The sequence below is a fragment of the Podarcis melisellensis genome, assembly GCF_964234715.1.
Source record: "Podarcis melisellensis genome assembly, chromosome: 14".
Taxonomy (NCBI): Eukaryota; Metazoa; Chordata; class Lepidosauria; order Squamata; family Lacertidae; genus Podarcis; species Podarcis melisellensis.
In genome coordinates this window covers 18,130,932-18,152,099 of record NC_138546.1, presented here as the reverse complement: position 1 = coordinate 18,152,099, position 21,168 = coordinate 18,130,932, and the positions used below count along the sequence as shown (strand labels likewise).

Sequence of the window (21,168 nt, the reverse complement as noted above, 5' to 3'; positions counted from 1 at the left end):
AGGCTGACCTGGAATCATTTTTGTTATTTTGGTTCCAGGAAAAGGTCCTTTTAATTATTTTCATAAGCCTTTGTAATCTTTTTTTAAAAATGTTTTACAGTCTGTTAACTGTTATATGCTGCTTCAGTTTTACTGCCTTGTTAGTTATACCTGTATTTGAAAGTTTACTTCGATCGAGACACTTCAGAAATAAAACTACTTAGGTGTCATACAAGGTGTTTAGCCAAACTGTATTATTATATGGAATTTTATTAAAGGGCATGATATAAAATACATTGCGCCCCACCCCCCATGAAAAAACCTCACTTGAGACAAGTTTTATAATGCACAAGTTAAGACACTTTTTTAAAAAAGTGCATATAAAAGTCATATTTCTGTAAGCCAAAAAGGAATTTACAACAGGTAGAATGTATTAACCTCTATATAATGCAGAATAATATAGTTAGACACCATACAGAGTAAGCAAATTTTAGCTACTGGGATATTTTTGCCAGTATAAATTGCTGTTTATGTCAGAATGAACGTGCACATACTTAAAGCAGTTTTCCCACGTTAAAGAATGCCAGCTCAGTGATCAGCCCAATATTATAGCAACACAAACAGCACACACACACACACATGAGATTTCAAACACTGGTAATTTGCCTTACCTGTTCCTGAATTGACTATGAATTGTTGGAGTCCCAGATATACATCTAGATTTTCCTGGAGAACTGGAAACTGAGAAGAAGAAAACAAGCATAACTTACAAGGTTACTATAGTAACCATGTATGGTTCCCTGCTGTTTAGAATCTGGACCTAAGCACAATTCATCTGTCACCTAAACCTTCATGGACAGGGAAAATAAAAGTTTGGGAGTTCAGTATCACAGCCTTACAATGAAAAAATGATGTCAATGGGACACTGCAGGAAAACGATTCCCCTGGGAAAGAAGCTTTTCCAAAACAGGACTTGCTTACTAATGGTCTGCAACAGGATCCAGAATGCTCTTAAATACATGTTTGCAGAACTGCATGGGTCCCAGCGGTCAACAGTAACATCCTCCATTGCCTTTACCCGGCATTCAAGTGCCCCATGGGCTTCACATACGTTACTGGGGATGTCTATGAAGATAGGCAAGCACTGGTAAAGGTAAGTCACTGTTCCCATTTTTTGTCCCACCTTTACGCAGTGGCTGCCAAGGTAGCATATATACAACAGTGACACATAAGAATACACAAAATAAAGCAGATTAACATAAACAGTGTCAGCCTTAGCAACAGGAGGGAAATAACCACGAACAATTCCATAATGATAACCTGCCTGTAATCACCACCATCATAATGGGAGGACTTATGCTGAGAGTGCAGCTTGCTTTTAAGGTTCCCTAGACAATTTATGGTGAAGGGAGAGCTGGGTCAGATTTATAGAACAGCATCCTATGGTCAAAACTATGTGGCACTAAATATATCATTAGCAACAATGCCTGTGTTTTTAAAGACAGTATTAAGACATCACTCCTCACACCTTCCATTTTTTGCCGGAAAAACTGTACATGAGAAAGGGAGGTTAAACCCTTCCTTCTCCAGTCACATTCCTGCCATAAACTGCTCTACACTGCTCTTAGAAATTGTTCCTATAGGTACTAATGTGACTCCCACACCCTCAGGTTAAATATTGCAATGTTGCCGGGGGATGGGTGGGTAGCAGGATAGTGGTACGATCCAGTTCCACTGAAATCTGCCTCCCCCAGCTTAGTATTTTTTTAAACCCAGATGTAATGGCAAACAAGGCATACAATGTCACATGCTAATCTTGGCCAGGAAGGGAGGGGTTTAACCTGTCTCCAGTCTTTTGTAAACTTCCCTCAACAATGCATGTAGCACTACATGTGGTTTGTCACATTGATCATTTATAGCTACTGTTCTGCTAATGTACAGGTCAAGGGTCAGAGGATGAAGAGCTGAAAGACAGAAGCAGCAACACCAGCTCCTAAAATGTGAAAATCCTCACAGCCACCCCCCCCCCCGCCCTGGACTGCAAGCCTTTAAACACACACCATGCTGCTAGATATTCATTTGCAATATAGGTTTAATAATGTACCACCTGTTGGCAAACTGCAGCACTGAGTGTCCCCAAACTGGAAAGCACCAAGAGATGAGCAGGGAATCCCTGCCAGAAGTGTCAATCTCACACCAAGGAATTCTAAGTGCTAATCTAGCACCACCAGACAAGGAGATGGCATGCTGTGTTACTAGCCGGCAGGTATGTCACAGCTTTGCAACAGGGAAGCAAGATGGGAGACAGAGGGAAATGATCAGATGCCTTGGCTGCCATCCCAGGAGTCAATGTCATGTGGCAGGATTTAAACCGCATAGTTGTTCCAGCTAGGTCTATGAACTCAAAGCCTACCTCCTAGCGGGCAAAAGTTTAGCAGAGCCATCTCATACTACTACTAACTTGGCATGCTCCTTGTGGCAACAGCCGCAGAGAGGATGCACAAGATGTGATTTCTGCCAAGGAGGTGAGAAAACAGATATCCAGTCTCGAACTGGAACCCAAGGTGGAAGTGTGCCCATGTGAACGTGTATGATCTCGTGACATGCGCATGCCAGCATGTCACTGTTAAAGGAGTGGCCAACCCTCAAAGTGGACCCTAGTCAGAAAAAGGTTAAGCCACCCCTGCACACAGGAACACAATTTCCACCAAACACTTTCACTTTATGCTTGCCAATTGATTTTAAGATTCCTTGAAAAGGTGAATGACTGAAGCACTGCTTGAAGTTAAGCGAATGCCTTTTGTGTATGAAAGAAACTTTGCAAGTGAGTCATGTGTACTGGGTATTTTATTTATTTCTAAAGTTAATATTACTATTATTATTTGAGCCTCCATTCTAGGTCAGAAGGACCACAATCCTCAAACTCAAACATCTTTTCCCACCACCATCTACGTATCGGGCATGTTTATATCAGGTCAACAGAACCTTGGGGTCAGGCTTTCGGTGAACTCAATGGAGTGAAGACCGCAAACAGGCAATTCTTCTAACCAGCTGGAATTCCTGCTACACCTCACATCAAAAGCAGGTCTCTGAAGTAACAATGGCATGGATCTGAAACTCTGAAGGACAGTGAGAGTAAAGTTCACACTCCCCACTTACCAGGGTCGAAAAGGCATGCGTTGGCAGGAGCTCCATTACTTTGGCCACTACTTCCAAGCTCTGGCGTAGGTACCGCTGCCACTCTGTCTGTTGCTGTGAGAAAGAAATACCATGATCAGCTGTTTTATTTGCCTTTGCACTGGGGCTGTTGGAACAGATTTTCCACAAATAGAAAAATGAGGCGACAGAATGCTAAGTGGTTAGAGTGGGCAATTCCAGTTCATGCTATGGGTGAAGAAATGCCATTTTGGATCACTCTGACAACTTAAAAACAAATATGCAGGTAAAAAATTAAAAAACCTGGCACACCTGAAAAAAAGGTTCATAACCCCCCACACCACACTTCCCAGGCTTGAAATCATAAGGCACAAGACATTGGAGGTGGTGAAAAGTCCTGTTAGCCTCAAAGATTTCAGCTATGTTATTCTGCACATGCCTTCAGATTCCATAATATGCAATGGAAGCATAATGCTTTCTACTTTCTCAGTTATTATGATTCTAAAGTCTACAGTCTTCTGCTTCTTACATCATCATCCAGCGTCTCGTCATCCAGCTCTTCCAACTGGGCCTGGTTGTACCTGAACTGTATCCGATTTAATACTTCTGTCAGCAGGAGAACCAGGGCATCTTCGTACCTGGGAAAGAGCAAAAGGAAAACCCCAATCAAATTTGGAACCATTATGATGGAAGGAAATGGTAGTCCATGGAAAGTTATACCAACGTTACTTAAAGAGAAAAAGGCATGGCACGCATCTGAGATGAGACATCTGAAAAAATGGTTTCTTTGTTTTTTTAAAAAAGGGTTGCAAAATAATAGTAATTATGGGGTGATGTTCAGCTAAGTTTTACTCAGAGCTACTAAAATTAATGGAACTAAGTCATAACCACTAATACCAGTGAGTCCACTTTAAGCCACACCTAGTTGAATTCTGTTCATTCTAGTAGAGTTGACAATATATGGAATATATGGAAAATGAGCTTTAGCACCATTTGGTCTGACACCACATCCTTATTCAAGATAAGTCATTGCTAAACGAAGTACAAAAGAGGAAGTTCTCACTGAGGCCTTGGCAGAAAGCAACGTTTCATTTAAATAAGAGGACAATTGAGCTACTCAGAAAGGAATTCCGTTATGCATAATCAAATCTGATTGCTAAGTGTGTACATACCCTGGTGCTACCTCCCCTAACCAACTGTGCTCCAGATGTTTCAGACCGGCCACGATGGCCAATCGTCAGAGATGATGGGAGTTTTAGTCCATCAGCACCTGGGCTGTACTAGAGTGGGCAAGCTGCCCTAATATATCATCTGTTCATTTTCTCTGTCTTTATTCTTCTGCACATAGTCTTCATGCTTCTGATACCATCTTAAAGTCTAAGATTCACTGTGCTACGTCCATATACATTGTTTCTCTCTTTTATTTGTCATTCTAATTTCCATTTCAAATCCAGGCTACATTTTCACGCCTGTTTTCCACAAGGCTAGTTCAACCTGCACAGTCACAGGCCTGGACACTTTCAAAAGGGTAAAAGAAAGCACATGCACGCACACACACACACACCTACCTTTAAGAAAGGAGTAATACGCAGTGAAAGTTTGCTTGTATATTCCAGGGGGAGAGAATCTATGTTTTTAGGTCAAACTCCAGTTGTGAGTGTGCAATGCTGCTGGTTTAACTTTCAAAATAATAGTATTCCCTGTAACTTGAGATTTATCACCATACTCACATTAAATATTTATCACCTTGAGATGTTTAGCTTTTCTTGTTAAAACCAAGCAAAACTTTAGTCCTTGGGGGCTTCAAAGATATGCTTGGAAAGTGCGTCAATGAAATCTCAAGAGGCAGAAGCTGAACTGGATTATTAGTTTCTTAACAATGCTCTCCACTCTTCCCCACGACCAGAATATGTTATGCAAATAAATACTATGAAAATTGGTTTGACTTGCTTAACTTATACAGGTTGCAGAAGTCTGCTTTTCCTAGTGCAGGACCCAAATACAGATATACATTCTGTATTTTTAAATGCCCAGAACCCCAATCATGCACAAGGAACTGATGCCCTTTCCTACAAAACCGCAAATACCGTTACAACATTTCCAGGTATGGCTTCATTTTTAAGACTGTTCTTCTTAGAAATGTGGTGTTTACTGCCTGAACAAATGCAGAACTCAGCCTATTTTCTCACGAAGCTCCCCAATTGCAAAACCAAAAGAAAAAAGCAACACACCGCTGAGTGACATCAGCCCCAGCAGTGACATAGCAAGTTGCAGGAAGTACTTGCTGTCCCACTATTCTTTCGTAAGAAAAACGCATTGAGAAAAAGCTCCCTCCAGCATATGCAAAAGACAAGTGAGCAAGCTAAAAATGTATTTCTCTCCCCCCCCCCCCCCGCTTTGAGGGAGTCTGCTGACAGCTTATCTTACACGCTCTCATGCTCTTCTCAGTGTGGTGAGAAATGAACTACTGAAGGAGAGATCCTGTGGTTATTTGAACATGCAGTCTGGGGAGATTTAAACCCCAAGATCCTGTATTCGAACCCACATTTCCCTTTTGGGTCATTTGTTTCCTCCTCCACTGAGGGGACTGAGCATGCAAACCCAAGGTGTGCTCCCAAATCCTTTCCTGCAGACCATTTCAAGGGACAAACGATGACATTGAATGAGCTCTCTATCTTAAGCACGCGGAGAGTCTGAGCAAGGAATAGGGTAGGCCAGGAAGTCAACTGAACTGGGAGGCTGGTAGGAGCACCCAGACTAGGTGATTTGTACATGAGGCTCTGCTTGGAAGAGGCTTAAACTACAACGGACAGGAAGCCTCAAATGCTGTTCCTGTGGTGTAAGCACGCTTACGCTTACAGGTAAACACTTCCTGCCCCTATGACAGCTCTACAACTTCCTGTCCCTATGACAGCTGTAAGAGTTGCATTAAAAAGAAACACGTCCAGAAATAATGATGCAACTTCCCTCTTCTTGCATTCATTCTTTCAAGTAGCAAACCAAGGTTTGGAACTCCCTCTGTGAGCAACTAATCCTTTCTGGCTGCCAGTCTCCTTAATCCAAGCCAGTGAGACTTGGGCTGAAACTGTTAAGGAGCGTTTCACTTCCCACTATATAAGGTCTCCATACACAGCTGTACAAAGCAGCAAAACGGATTACCCCTTTTCATATAGAATGGGACATGAGGAGAGGTGTTACTTTTTCTGAATGATCCTATGTGGGGGAAAAGGTCTAAAACTAGAAAGCTAGTCTTAGACAGAACTAATATTCCTTGAATGCCTGTTTGATTTTTAACTTTATGGTGCAATAAAACAATAACAACTTATATATGTGGGAGAGTATTCAAATTAACCCCCCCCCCCCGGACATGGTACAGTCCATTCTGGCACATCATTCTGCTGCAAGTTTGGTAGATCAGGTTTTCCTTTCTAGCTTAGAAACATATCTGAAGGCAAGCTTCTCTCCACTGTGCCCAGTGCAGTGCACCCAAATGGACTCTGTGAGAACAGCAAGGAAAAATAAAGCTGGCCTTTTCCGCTGCAATCCTGAATGCCTCTGCGCAGAGCAAGAGCAGCCAGAGGATTATATTCCAAGTTGCTAGAAAAAGGACAAGCCTTTAAAAAAAACACCACACCCTTTGTAGCCTTCAAAATGATGCCCAGTGAAGGAAGGAAGCAGCAGGAAAAGTTGTGATACAGATGAGCAAGGGATCTTCCACTGCGCTGCTAATCTTGCTTACCTGTTGAGAACTGCTTCTTTATCTGCCAGACGACTCTTTATCTTACTGGTTAAGTAGTCCAAGAAGAGAGTCCAGATGTCTAAGCAGGAGAAGTAACCTTCATGGGTAGGCTGAAACATGGAAGTCAACAGACAATTTTTAACAGTAGCACAAAGTGGATATGGAGAGAGAATTGTAATAGCCACTTGATAGACAACGGAGCTTCTCTTCCTTGCCTTCCTCCTAATGTCACCTTAGACCACATTCACACCATACATTAAAAGCAGAATCATACCACTTTAAACAGTCATGGCTTCCCCAAAGAATTCTGTGAACTAGTTAAGGGTGCTGGGAATTGTTTGGAGACTCCTATTCCCCTGCCAGAGCTACAATTCCCTGGAAGAGGGATTGATTGTTAAACCACCCTGATTAAGTTTTTAGGTCCCAATTTTGTTAGGTCTTTTCATTCTTATTTTCATGACCAGCTGCTCCGAGAACCCCTTGGGGTTTGAAGAGGGAGTAATGCATATGTTCTTTTTTTATTTAGGTTCTGTTTTAAATTCTCTTACTGTACCCTGGAGCTGGAAAACAACCACAATGCAGAGACAAAACAAGATACGCAAACACCATATTTTGGCACAGAAGCATCTCATTACGCACTCCTTATCTTTGAACAAGCCTGAGAGATTCAAATGCTTGTATCCTGCATTTGAAAGAAAAGCTGGTCCAAATAAAAGGTACATTTCTTAATCAAAACTAAATACTGTCTCATTTGCTCATTGGCTCCATATTTTTGTTTTCCTGGAAACCAAAACAGCTACTGAGATTTGATCTCGGTCAAGACCTCTGTGCTGTGTGGTACCCAATAGAATATTTCCAGGCATGCCAGGAAATCACTGAAATATGCACCCAGGGCTTTCAGTGGTCAATCTGGAGACCAGGATTGCTGCTATTTTGCAATGCAAGAGTAACATTTCAATTCGAATGCAGTAAAAACCTGACAGAGTGTTTTCACGTGAAACCTTATAGGATAATCAACTCTAAACAAAGCTGGATTAAGGAGAAGAGACATGCCAGGGTTGTACCTGATGAAACGTGTACTTGAACAGCAATGCAAGGAATTCAACCACGGGAAACTGGGAGTAGGACTCGATCCTCCTCAAGTGGACACTCACAAAGAGGCGCAGAAAGTCAGTAAACTTCTCTATGTAACTACAAGGGAAAGACGAGAGAAAACCTGATCAAGTCAACCTGAATACTGACAGAAGCAACAGCAGCACTGAAACATTTAAATTTACTTCATACCTCTTTCATTAAATAACACATTTTGCAGCCATTTTAAAAACAATTAAATTAAATCCCTACAGAAATTACCTACACGGCAGGAAACCCTTCATTCCATTATTACCTGAAACATAGCAAGAAAGAGATTCTCTCATCAACAGCAACTTTGGCTTTTGTCAAAATACCAACTCAAACCTTCTGCTAAGAAATCCCACTGTCACCTATGTTAGCTGAAACATAGTTGTGCATCTCAAGCCACAGCCTGCTATGCCACACAGCATGCCAATGTTGAAACCAGAAGGACTTTCAGAGCTGGTCTTGATAGGGAATGATGGATGGGGGAAAGGGGTGGTGCTTCTGAAAACCAAATGATCCCAGTGGATCCATCTATAGCACAACTAATATCTTCTACTATTAAGGTATTGATTTATGAAAGAGCACAAGGCTTTGGCAGCGAAGAACAAAGCTGTTCTCTTCCCCAAAAACTTTATAGTCCAGAGATTCCTGCCCCCATAGGCCCTGGTAGCTGGGGTTGATGGGAGTTGGAGCCCAAAAACATTTGGAGGGCTGCTGGTACCCCATTACTGTTCAAGTCAGGTCCCCACCTGAAGGCAGAACAATCACACAGCTGCAAAACCCTCCAGTTCTTGGGGGAGCGGAAGCTTATTAAAAGAACATTGCAAAACAGAGATACACACTCAAGTCCCCCCCCCCCCCGCCCGCCACAGAACTTGAGAGTTCCTTTGTACACAGCACACACTGAGACCCTGGACAAATTTACTGGTTGTCTTAACATCTTCTGTTTTGTACCTTAAGTGCCTCTGAAAGAGAGACAAAATTATAATAATTGTTATTTGCCGAACATTGCTTTCACATGCTCAACTTGCTTTGTGTCGATTATCCTGGTGATCCTAAAATCGTCCTCAAAATATAGACCAGTACTGTGACCCTCCAAGTATCAGATGTGAGGGAAATGGATTCCTTCAGGCCACCAAAAGAATTCAAACTTAGAATCGTCATTTTAACTCAGAAGGGCCAATTCACAGCAGCTCTCTATACCAGGATTGGGCAAAGTCTGACCTGCTCCTGAAATATAGAGTGCTGGGTGGTGGTAGTGGTAAGAAGAAATGGGCAGGTAGACTTTTATGTAGTGAATGAGGAAAAAGTAGGCCAGAAAGTCACAATAGGAAGACTTTCCTCCCAAATATGAAGGAATTTTGAGAGGCCTGCTCACATTTGATTTGCTGCTCACAAATTTAATACTCAGTTCAGTTAACCCTCATTTAAAAACAGAACAGCACAGCATGGTTACTAGTGACATGCAGGACCTAGAAGATGTTTTACATATTATGCCCTCTCCTTTGAAGCAGAAGTGTCTACTGGGAAAGAAGGAAGATATTAGGTAAAAGATTGAGGTGAGTGGGTGTAGAAAAAACCAGGAATTGGATAAGGTCTGACTAGGCTGGATGCCCTCCAGGTGCTCAAAGTCTAAGAAAAGTCAGACTAGTGCTGACTTATAACACCGCTACTTCTTGTTTTTGACGTTAGCCTTCCAGAAACATTCATTTGTAGAAACAAATGTTATTGTCAGTTGCACCAACAGATCCCTTGATCTGGCAGCAATCTGAAGCACAAGGAGTGCTGAATCCTATAACCATCTCTGCCAGTATCTACTTCAGCAGCTCCTCTAGAAAGCCAAGGTATTTTTGCTTTATTGTCAAAAGTCGTTGACAAAAGCAGCCCAAAGTTTTCTCAGTACATTTCTGTTTTAAAAACAAACTAACTTGACTTCCCTAAGGGCAGATCCCACAGCATACATTTAATACACATTCAGCACTCATCTAAAACACATGGCTTTACCCAGAGGATCCTGGGATCTGCAGTTCCCAGAATACTTTGGGGGGAGTCAAGTGCTTTAAATATGCATGGAATGTGCTTTAAATGTATAGTGTGGATTGACCCAAGGTTACTAGTCTCTGGTTTAAAAAGAGTACCAGTAAATCTATACATATTTAAAGGAACAGAAAAATAAACCAACTTCTTTTATATAGCTTCTTCAATAGCAGAAGCCACTGCAGCTCTCCCAAGTTACTTTAAAACCTCTAATGGTTCTGCGTGATTTCATGTCTACAATTAGCATCCCCATCCATTTGGAATTTGACAGAAGAGGCCAGATAGAAAAGGAAGACCCTTTTACCTCACTATGTCTCTTTGGCTGCTTTCAGCAACAACCGAATGAAGGCAAATTCAAATCTTGCACAACCTCAGACCTGCAGCCAAACTGTAATGAACGGGGGCAGGGGGGGGGAGGAAAAAGGAATACAAACACCGCAGTCGCTTTGCAACGTCAGCCTCCCACAGCCAACGTACCTGGTCACACCTACCTGCCCACCCTTCCTTCTTCGTCACAGGACTCTGAAAAAAGGTGATTAGACACACCATGCATGACAAGAAGTCAGTAAAGACCGTCTTGCAGTAAACAGAAAAGATCAACAATATCGATTTGCCTGGGCTGGCTCTCCCTTACCTCTCGTCCAGTTCCTCCAGCCGACTCTTCACCGTATGGGCATTGTTCTCCTTGGTGATCTTCTGCAAGAGGTAAAACGTCTGCTGGAACATCCGCAGCAAGTATTCCTCAAACTCCACAGGCACACAGTTCTTTGACATCAGTTCATTGATGCAAGACATGGCAAGCACCCCAAGCCGGCCACGTTCTTGATTCAAGACAGAGTTCTGGTTGCTGCCATTGAGGGAGGACATCTTCCTGGCTCGGGTGTCGCAGCCAAAGCGGGCAAAATGGAATATGGTGGTGAGGAGGGAAGGGGTGATGCTCGTAGACAGAGGGATCCAGCTGAAGAGGTGGGCTAGGCACTCCAATGCCAGGGAACAAATGTACTCGCTCTCTGTGTCAAGGACGGGGATTGGCTGGTTCAATAGTTTGGCTGTGCTGGGACTCTGCAACAAGCTACTTAAAAGGTCACCTGGGGAAGGGAAGATCGAAACCAAGTCTACTTTGCAGAATTCACATGGATCAGAACCAAGCTCTTTTTGGTGCAGAGCTTTTGGCCATTTTGGCACACAAACCAGGAAATACAGATCTGGTAAACTGTGGTCAGGATCTACCACCACCTACTATATTTTTATCCCATCCTTCCTCCATGGAGCTCATGGCGACATTTTACAAATAAATATGTTTGACACACCCACACCCACCCACCAATCACACATGTATAAAATTGGAAAAGTATTCTTCAACAACAAGCTAGTGTAGAGAAATGATAAATGGAAACATCAGCATTATCATTAATACTTCTCTCACTTGAAATTGTTATAGGACAACCCTGTCCTTTATTCTAACAGACTTGTTTTTGCCTCCAGCCGCATCCCTGTGGGGTAGGTGAAACAAAGGGATAGTAGCTGGTCCAAGATCACGCAATGAGCTTCACTGATCATAGGAAGCCAGTCTCCTAACATTCATACAGCACACTTGACTGTTCAAAGCAGTTCACATATTTTCTCTTGGTGATCCTAACAACACTAAACTAGACCAGTATTAGCATTCCTAAATTTCAGAATACATGTGGGTGGTGGTGGGGTTGCGTAACATCCAGCTAGTCAAGGTTCTAGTTGAGGCAAAATTTGAATCAGGGACATCTCAACTCCCCGCTCACATTTTTAGACGCTATGTTTTATCATTTCTGACTTTCCACCCACTATTTCACAGACTGAAGTCTCAGCTGTAGCTTACAGCAAGCTGCTCAGAAGCATGTATGTGCTGAGGATCAGACTGAGGTTCCCAAACTTCCCAGTGTTTTTCAATCTTCATGACATTTGGCAGTCCACAGCTGCATACTGAAGTCCCTTGATTAAGAATCTTTTTCCAGGTGCATATATTCTGAGCATCCATTCCCTTTTTCTGTTTGAAACTTATGCTGAGGTTTAACTAAGTATGCAGGGAAGCCTACTGAGCTTCTCCCCATTTAAATCATGAATTAGTCCGGACTGAATTTATTCAGCAAGATTAGGTTTTTTTAGTTACATCAACTAAGTTGTACTACTCCTCTCATTTTTTTGAAGTGAGCAAGTATAAATTGCCATATTCTGGCACACACTCATAAGCATTATGAGTGGCACATTTGCCAAGAACGAGATGAATGAATGCATGTCATCAGAAGGGTTCATTACAACATTGCCCAAGCAGCCAGAGTGCCACTGCAGCGTGGCTCCTTGCCACATTGTTGGGTAAGTGTCAGAAGCCCTGGATCATAAGAAAGGAATTTACAATAAGGTTCCTTTCCAGCTAGGAACTAGGGCAATGACTGCACACCATGGACACTTCTCAATATGGTCCACAGTATAAAAAGGTGTTGTACTGCAGCAGCTCCCCTACAGCTTGAGAAATGAATTTCTTTTCTTTAATGGACAACACCTCATAGTTCTTCCCACGTAGCTAGGTCTTAATCCACAGTTTAAAAATCATTAAGGATTAGTTCAAACCTTACCACTTTCTCCCGAAGTTGGAGATGGTGGTGGAGTGGCAGCAGTGACACTGTACTTATCCCAGATGCTTTCCAAAATACCTATCAGAAAAGAAGAGCAAAATCCCCAGCAATTGCATGAGAGTTCCCATTATACCACATTAAGTAACAGTTTCATGTAAACTAAGGCTGCTCCTGCACCCAAGGAAAGCATTGTTCCAAGACTGACGGAGGAACTCAGTACATGCCATGCAGCAGAGAGCTCCATATCGTTTGCTTAGGCGTCACGAGAATTAATAGTTCTGCTGTATTCTTATGTCAGAGGAAGTTATGACCATTGTCTCATCAGGGTCTCCTATTTTGTACTGCTTTAATACAAGGATGCTGCTCCCTCCACCACCACGTCTGTCATTTCCACTAACCTGTGAGAAGCCCAAGGACAGTCTGAACCTGCTCCAGGAGCAGTTTGCGCAGCTCTTCCTTCCTTGCTATGCTGAGGTCCTCCCGTGGACATGCCAACTCTTCCGATGTTGTCTTCAGCATGATCAGCCCAAGTGGAGTTGTCACAGGGGATTGGATCAACTGTTAGGAAAGTCAGATTTAAGTATTAGCAGACAACAGCTTCTTTGAATTTGGTAGATGAACTAGAGTTCTAAAGAGGGGGGCAATAAATTTAGCCTTAGAATGCAGACATCTTATCTCTACAGTGTTTTTGAACAGGAAAGCTTCTACATGCCATCTTCTAGTCCCAAAGACATCAGTGGAAAGACAAAGTGGCAAAGGCAGAGCTATATATTCGTTGTAGTAAACAGAAGGGCAAAAATTACCTAGAATATTGAATGTGAGAGAAAAGAAAGCAAAAAAAAAAAAAAAAAAAAAAATGGTACCAGCATGATACAGGAATTGGTCCTCCAGAGATGCACTCTGTTGTAACATGTAAGTGGCACCAATAATGAGACTTTTTTGCTTGGGCGACATCCATTATGTGTAATGGCTACGCAAAGTTGACAGACAATGGCAAGACTGTTCACACATAACACAATACCTGCTTTTCCTGGCATGGAGATGGACTGCCACACCAGAATAAGCAATGTGTGAAGCCAGTCTAAGCAATAGTACAGATTTTTAATCATTTACTTGAAAATACTAGCTCCCTGTGACATGGCAATTCTAATAATACAACATGCATTTATAAAATGCTGTTTTCTGAGGGCAGTATATATCACATAATTCTAACAGTAACTTTGAAAGGTAGACTAGTTTATTACAGTGGTACCTCGGGTTACATACGCTTCAGGTTACAGACTCCGCTAACCCAGAAATAGTGCTTCGGGTTAAGAACTTTGCTTCAGGATGAGAACAGAAATCGTGTTCCGGCGGCGCGGCGGCCCCATTAGCTAAAGTGGTGCTTCAGGTTAAGAACAGTTTCAGGTTAAGTACGGACCTCCGGAATGAATTAAGTACTTAACCTGAGGTACCACTATATATGCATATTACAGATAGCACACTGAAGTAGAGAGATGGTGAGATTATTCAAATAAGAGCATGGCTAAACGAAAATTTTAGCTATGGCACTTGGGTTCATAGCATGCTCTCTTAACCAGCTTATACTTGAACTAAAAGTTAGCAGATTTTAGACAGCTGTGTTGCTGAAGATGATATATTCATGTAGCTAGGCTTTAACAAAAGCTAGGCTTTAACAAAAGCTAGGCTTTAACAAAATGAAAGGATTTTTAGGAAACATCACAATTTTATCCTTTGGTTTCCCTTCAACAAGAAAACTGAAAATGTACTAACATATTAGGCCATCATTCCCTCTCTCAATTTTTTCATTTGGACATGCTCAAGAAAGCCGACTTCAGTCAAGGATTTTCTATGGAGTGCCTTACCTGTAAGATGTTTGTAAAGAAGTCATGGTAGAACATTGGCCAGTCTTGCCGGCCAATATCCACAATGACTTTGCAAAGTTTGTTCCTAATGAAGTAAGGCAGAGTTTTGTGGTGAGTCAAAAGAAGCTTGGGCAGGCAGCTGCGAATCTCCATTTTATCTTGTGATGGAACCCCAAGCCACATCTTGTTAATCAGGTTCTGTGGGAAGAACAAAAGAAAGTGAGGTGTCATTTTGTACTAAACTTGGAATCTTTGAAATATCTTGCTTACGGCTACTGTTAAGAGCTGACAGTCATGATATTAAACCTAGAGGGCATAATACCAAATCTAGGAAAATGCTGACTGTCTGGAAATCTGCTTCAGAATATTTACTTAGTAATGGAATTAAACAGTAAAATATGTGCTGACAATTGAACGATGTATTCCCAACTAGTATAGAGGGGAAATCGTAACCCTACTAATTAGCACCCAAAGCATGTCCCTGTTCATGGCCAGAGGAGAAAATATTTAACCTTTCAAGACAGCTAACAAAAAACAGGGGATATATTTAATGGTGATCATTAATACTAAGGCTAGACTGAAATTCTTGGGAATTATCTCATAAAATGCAAAAAATAAACAAGATAATGGAAATCTGACTGCCAAAAGGAAAACCCATCTGTAAGAATAACAGGTGACCAACATTTGCTATCTTTAAATCAGGGTTACAAGAATCAATTCAAACTCATCATCTCTGCTGCTCTGTATGGAATGGGAAATACTCATAGTGCAAAAAGTTGTCATTAAACACAGCAAACAATCTGACGGTATAATGGAAGAATAATCTAAGGCAGCCTTTCACAACCTTAGGTCCCCAGATGTTACTGGACTATAGTACCTATCATCCGCAACCATGCTGGCTGGGGCTCATGGGAGTTATAGTCCAATACCATCTGGGGACCCAAGGCTATCCATACCCCTAGACCAGCTCGAATTATTAACACAACAGAGTTAACTGAGTGAAACAGAACTCATAAGAGGCATGCTTTGAACAAGTTTATTCTTGCCTAGTACCTTACCTCAAACACTGTCAAACTGTACATCATTACATAGTCATTTCTTGTGCTCGACAGGAAATAGAGGCAGAATCTCCAGGCGCCAATCTGCTGGGCAAAGTTGTTCAGGAGCTCCTCTGGTTTAAAAAACCCGAAAAAAATGTGTTAAAATTCATAGAATTTCAAGTCATTTGGCAATTCAATAGCCTGTTCCAAATAAATTCCACCTTACACAGGGGGCAGGGAAGGGCTCACAGGTTATTATGCAATTGGACTTTGGGGCAACCTGAGCTACAAAATGTAGTACCTTCTTGAACATAAAAGTAAGGAAGCTCAGGACTGCTAGCTCTATGTGTTTATCATCCAATGGCGGAAAGCAGGGAAAGCCAAGCAGCTTTCTAAAGGAAACAATGGGCTTCTGAATAGGTAACAGACACGGGAGTCTGGCAGGTCCAAGGATCACACTAGACATGATGGTGCTGTAAGACCAGTCTCTTTAATTGCAGCCCTGACCTGATCACATGCCAAGCAAGGAAAGGGTGTGTGTCCTGTGTGCATTCTGTTTTGAGAACAAAGGAAGACATAGGGAAGGGGTACTAATTTCTCTCCATGTCCACTGCTTAAGCCGGGTTCATTTCTGCTACTTCTGGAAGACAAGATTGTGGGGGTGAGCTAACCTGTGGAGGGAGGGGGAGCAATTTCAACAACCCCTCCTCCTCGTGTACCCCTTTCATTCTTAAAATTAGAACTCCTGCTTTACACATGATTGAGCCAACTGCACGTTTAAAGAGGTGGGTCAACCTCTGCATCTAAATTTGACTCAAAACAACTTATCCAAAGGGAGTCAAGGGAAGGATAATAAGTTCTCATTATGGTTCACGTCAGATTTGAATCACCCTTCCAATGACTGGATACCTAAAGATAATGGCTCTGAATAGCTCATGCCTCCCAGCAGAGAAAATTTCTTTTGAAAGAGGGGGCATATTGTGGTATGCAGACTATTCCCATGCTGAAATGGATGCAGGAGGTGGCAGCAAGTGGGAGACAGTAAGAACTTGCAGTTTTGCAGTTCCACAAGAAGCTAAATAACTCACACATACTTTCTGAATTCCATTTGTGCACTTCTGCTTGCGCATCTATTAAGTAAAACAAGGCACAGAGTCTATATGGCAGGGGTACCTGGCCTTTGGGGGCCCAGGGACACATCTAGAAATCTAAAAAGTTGTTGTTGGCACCATAACATCCTAATTTCACAGAACAACAACTGGGAATATTCAGAAGAGTAAACCCCCCAAACAAGTCAGTCTCCTCAAGAGTCATTTTCTCCAAAAAGATAATACAAAACAAAATTAAAGACTGGGAGCGAGAGGGGGGTCTTGGCAGTGTCAGAGAGAGGGTATCTGAGGGCACAGTGATGCCCATGGGTTCCATGTTGGAGACCCCCACCTATATGACAGCACATCATGTAGGAAATGCCATTATCTACTTGCCTGAAGTAGTAACAATTCCTTCTGAGTGGTTCACTAATTCACAGCTCAAGAGGCATTGTAACACATCTATTCATTCATGCAGGTTTTGGGGGGCCTCTAAGAAAGGCTTGATCAAGCACTTAAGCACAGATATTAGTACTTTGATCATCCAAATGACATCTGCCCTCCAGTCAAGGGAGGCCTATGTGTTTCTGAAAGCTTTGGTTGCATTCAAGGAGCTTTAAGCATGCAGTGAAATATGAAATGAAGTGGACATATAAAAAATATACACTGGGTTGCATCCAATGGTAGAACTACTCAGAGAATATCTTATCTGGATAAAACCCACAGATTTTAACTATGAAACCTGTTGCCATCCTTTCAGGTGCCATGCCTAGCCAAAGCCATTTGGTATTGAGGTTGGAGAATGTGGGAATAATACTGAGCTTACCAATCTCACGCTTCCTTTCATTAGTAGTGCAATTGTGGAAAAACTCTGTCATTAGACTCTCCAAAGCTCGCAGCGAGGCCTCTTCTGATGCCTAACAATGACATTTCAAGAACAGTGTTAACATTAGGTTCCCCTAGTTCAACCTAATATTGCTCTAGGGTTTTTCCCTTTAATTAATCTATCAGGCTACCTATGTTGGACCTAAACACTCCTTCTACCTTTCTTCTCATGTTCTCCCACCCCAAACATTCTCCTCACAAAAAAATTTAAAAAAACACAAACCCTCCTCCATCTTGTGAGCAGAATTATGCAGCGTAGATCTATTTAAGTTTTGTGTTTACAAGCATATTTGGGCATTCTTTTCACAGAATTTGGAAGTTTGGAGGCAGAGTACACAGAGCCCTTAATGGAACAAAAGCTCTGTTTAAGTACCAAAGCCAGGGTTTACAGATCAAGATTGAGCATACCTAGGAAGAAGAGGGCAGGGGAATTTGCACACAAGAGAGGAAGGGATGAGTAAGGTGAGCTCAAACCAGATAATCTAACAGGGCCTAAGGCTGCATGCACAACATACACCTTTAAAGTACAGTGGTACCACAGTTCCCAAACGCCCCCGTTGCCAAACATTTCGGAAGCCAAACGCCGAAAACCTGGAAGTAAATGCTTCCATTTTTGAATGTTTTTTGGAACCCGAACGTGTGATGCAGCTTCCGCTGAGTGCAAGAAGATTATGTTCAGGAACCGAGATACGGTGCATTCAAATCACATGTCCCCCCCCTAAAAAGAATTGTGGGCACTGTAGTTTACCCCTCAAAGAGCTACAATTCTCAGCAACTCTTAACAAACCACATTGCCCAGAATTCTTTGAGGGGAGAAATGTGCTTTGAATGTGCTCTAAGTTACAGTGTGTACACAGCCTAGTCATTTTACTAATAGCTATAAATGAATAAGATAGCCAAAGTATTGTTACAACAGGTAAGAATTTGCTTTTAAAATGTTACACAGAGAATGAAGCCTAACTATTGTTGCATATTCAGTATTAAATGACAAAAGCAGGCAGCCAGAGCTCAAGGAATCCAGCATCGCAACTGTTCTAGGGAGCTTTCCAAGACTATGCCTGAAAAATATTTTTCGCTTTTAACATACAAAACTGCATTTCTAGAGTATCCACCCTGTTACAACTGGATCTCCTCAATTTCCAATGGAAAGTGGTGGTAAGGAAAAATATACTTAACCAGTTCTGAACTCAGAAACACCTTTACAAAAGCTACATTTAGACAGGCTTACACACTGCAGTTTGTATCTTAGCAACAGAATACTGCATTTTCATATTCTCTTCATAAGCTTAAAATAGAAACCTATCCCTTAAGAATGTTTGTTGAGAGAAGGTTATTCTAATAACGATAAAGAATGGACGGTTGTCAAAACCAATCCTGCGTTTATACGCTCTAAGGACTCTAAGTTATTCTTTAATCACATTTTTGACAGCAGATGCAAAAGCAGAACTGTACACAAGATTTTCTAGCATACTTTTTCTTCAGTTCTCTAAGCTACTTTGTATGCTATTACACACAAATATTTTCGAAAATGTTTTTTTTAAAAAATCTTTCCCGGCTCCATGCTTGGCCAGAATGCTCAGAACAGCTATTCTGTACTCCTTTGACTTGCACTGGGATCCAAAATCCAACGCCAGAAGGGAAAGGTCCCAGGTTCCACCTCCAGCATCTCTAAGTAGGGTTGGGAGGGACCCCTGTCTGAAACCCTAGAAAGCTGCTGCCATTCACTGTAGACAATACTGAATTAATTGACCAGTTGTCTAACTCAGGATAAGAAAAGAGGTCAACAACAACAAAAGATAACCTATTGCCAAGTACTGTATCCCCCTGCAGCAGCAGACAAGGACCAGGTACACCTTCAAAGGTTACCTTCTGAACCCTATTCTGGCCTTCGTAGACACAATGCTGAGCAATTCTGGGAAACTGGGGTCTTTCCTAGCTTGCCATGGCTCAAACTGTTCCTTCTTCTCCACTTTTCTTATCTGTAAAATGGGAATCTCAGCCATGCTGCAATTCTACCCGCAATTCCAGATGTATTCAACTCTGAATCCCATGTGCACTGACAAACATTTACAAAAAGGATGTGTTTTAATTCCATCAGTGTATAATTCAAAATAAAAGGCTCTCTGGAAGAGGAAGCAAGAAGATTTGGGAATTTTTTAATAATTCCTATACTCCAGTGGGCTGGGTTCCCAGCCAGATCTTTAGAACACAAAAGAAATTCATTTTTTAGATTTCAGCTGCTATGTCTAAAGAATAGTGAAGCAGTGTTAAAAAATGAGCTAAATGGCACCTTCAACCTAGATTATCGGCGAAACAACGGAATGTCCGGGCATGCTTTTTTATAACAAGAATACAAAACTGAAAATGAATGAACTGCAGCTAAACATTATGTTCATTTTTCACATGGTCTAGTCATCCCCCTGCCCACCCCCTCTTAATATTCCTAATAGGGTCTCTTCTCCAGTCTTCAGAGAGTAGCTGGAAGTGGGGAGGCAGAAAAAGGTCTTCCTTTCCTTCCACTCTGCAGTTTTAATCTGAAATCGCTCAGAAACTGCTCACGCTAATCAAACTCCCTGTCACAAAATGTGCCTAGAGCAATGGGAGTTGTGAACACTGTAGTGAAGTACTCCCTGCGCCCCCAAACACTGGGACTAATGAATTCAACCTTGCTTCTGTTGGAGCATGTGCTTGGAAATGGGATATTTTTAAAAGCTGTAACATTATGAGCACAAGCTGTTAACCTCATTTGTCTTCAATCAGCAGCTCAAAACAGAATATTGATTGCAACAATATATGAGAGGTAAATATGGCAAATCCTGACCAAATGCTTAACCACATGAAACACTTAAGGCCAAGGGAAACAAGCATTTTCGTTGAAGCTCTAATGCACTGCACAGCCCCGAACTAGTTTCTCTCTGTCTCTGAGGCTGCCTAGAAGGGCACCAATGACAGAAGGGGGGCAGCCAAGAGAAGAGAGTGTGTTGTTGAGGGTGGATGGTGGGCAGCACGTGGGGCCAGTCTCTCTCTCTGTGCACACACCTGTTAGTTGCCCTCCCCATCCCCTTCCTCTCCCTTCAGCCCAACTGCCGTTTTCTCCTCACGCCACCTTCAACCTCAATAAACCTATTTTTGCGTGGCATCATATACACCACAAAGCTCAAAAATTTGGGGGCTGTTTTACTTTTTGAAATATGGCAAGCCTAGGTTTAGTCCCGTCAAAGGCAACTATGGGTAGCGGTCTAAACCACTGAGCCTCTTGGGCTTGCCAATCAGAAGGTTGATGATTCGAATCCCCGTGATGATGTGAGCTCCCGTTGCTCTGTCCCAGCTCCTGCCAACCTAGCAGTTTGAAAACACGCCAGTGCAAGTAGATAAATAGGTACCGCTATGGCAGGAAGGTAAACGGCATTTCTGTGTGCTCTGGCACTTGTCATGGTGTCCCATTGCAGCAGAAGCGGTTTTGTCATGCTGGCCACATGACGCAGAAATCTGTCTGCGAACAAATGCTGGCTCCCTCAGCCTGAAGCTAGATGAGCGCTGCCCCCCATAGTCACCTTTGACTTAACCGTCCAGGGGTCCTTTAAATTTTTATCCAAAATACAAAGGTGTAAGCTTGCTTTATGTTGGGTAATCTCATTTATATTAGGTCTA

The 21,168-nt window shown here is 42.1% G+C and overlaps 1 protein-coding gene across 2 annotated transcripts in view; it reads right to left on the bottom strand.

The window, feature by feature from the left end:
• The window catches only part of XPO6 (exportin 6), a 42,280-nt gene that overhangs the window by 14,141 nt on the left and 6,971 nt on the right, over window positions 1-21,168 (bottom strand). Inside the window, exons 2-14 of one of the 2 annotated variants that reach the window (XM_081887959.1) lie at window positions 17,459-17,549; window positions 15,563-15,675; window positions 14,505-14,702; window positions 13,038-13,197; window positions 12,640-12,717; window positions 10,665-10,726; window positions 10,522-10,552; window positions 8,228-8,261; window positions 7,939-8,065; window positions 6,875-6,984; window positions 3,665-3,773; window positions 3,139-3,231; window positions 651-720 (exon numbers count right to left, since the gene is read on the bottom strand). In XM_081887959.1, coding sequence (XP_081744085.1) covers window positions 651-720; window positions 3,139-3,231; window positions 3,665-3,773; window positions 6,875-6,984; window positions 7,939-8,065; window positions 8,228-8,261; window positions 10,522-10,552; window positions 10,665-10,726; window positions 12,640-12,717; window positions 13,038-13,197; window positions 14,505-14,702; window positions 15,563-15,675; window positions 17,459-17,549 — 1,276 coding nt within the window. Of the gene's footprint in view, window positions 1-650; window positions 721-3,138; window positions 3,232-3,664; window positions 3,774-6,874; window positions 6,985-7,938; window positions 8,066-8,227; window positions 8,262-10,521; window positions 10,553-10,664; window positions 11,119-12,639; window positions 12,718-13,037; window positions 13,198-14,504; window positions 14,703-15,562; window positions 15,676-17,458; window positions 17,550-21,168 lie in introns of both variants that reach the window. The other variant, XM_081887958.1, reaches the window with a different exon arrangement.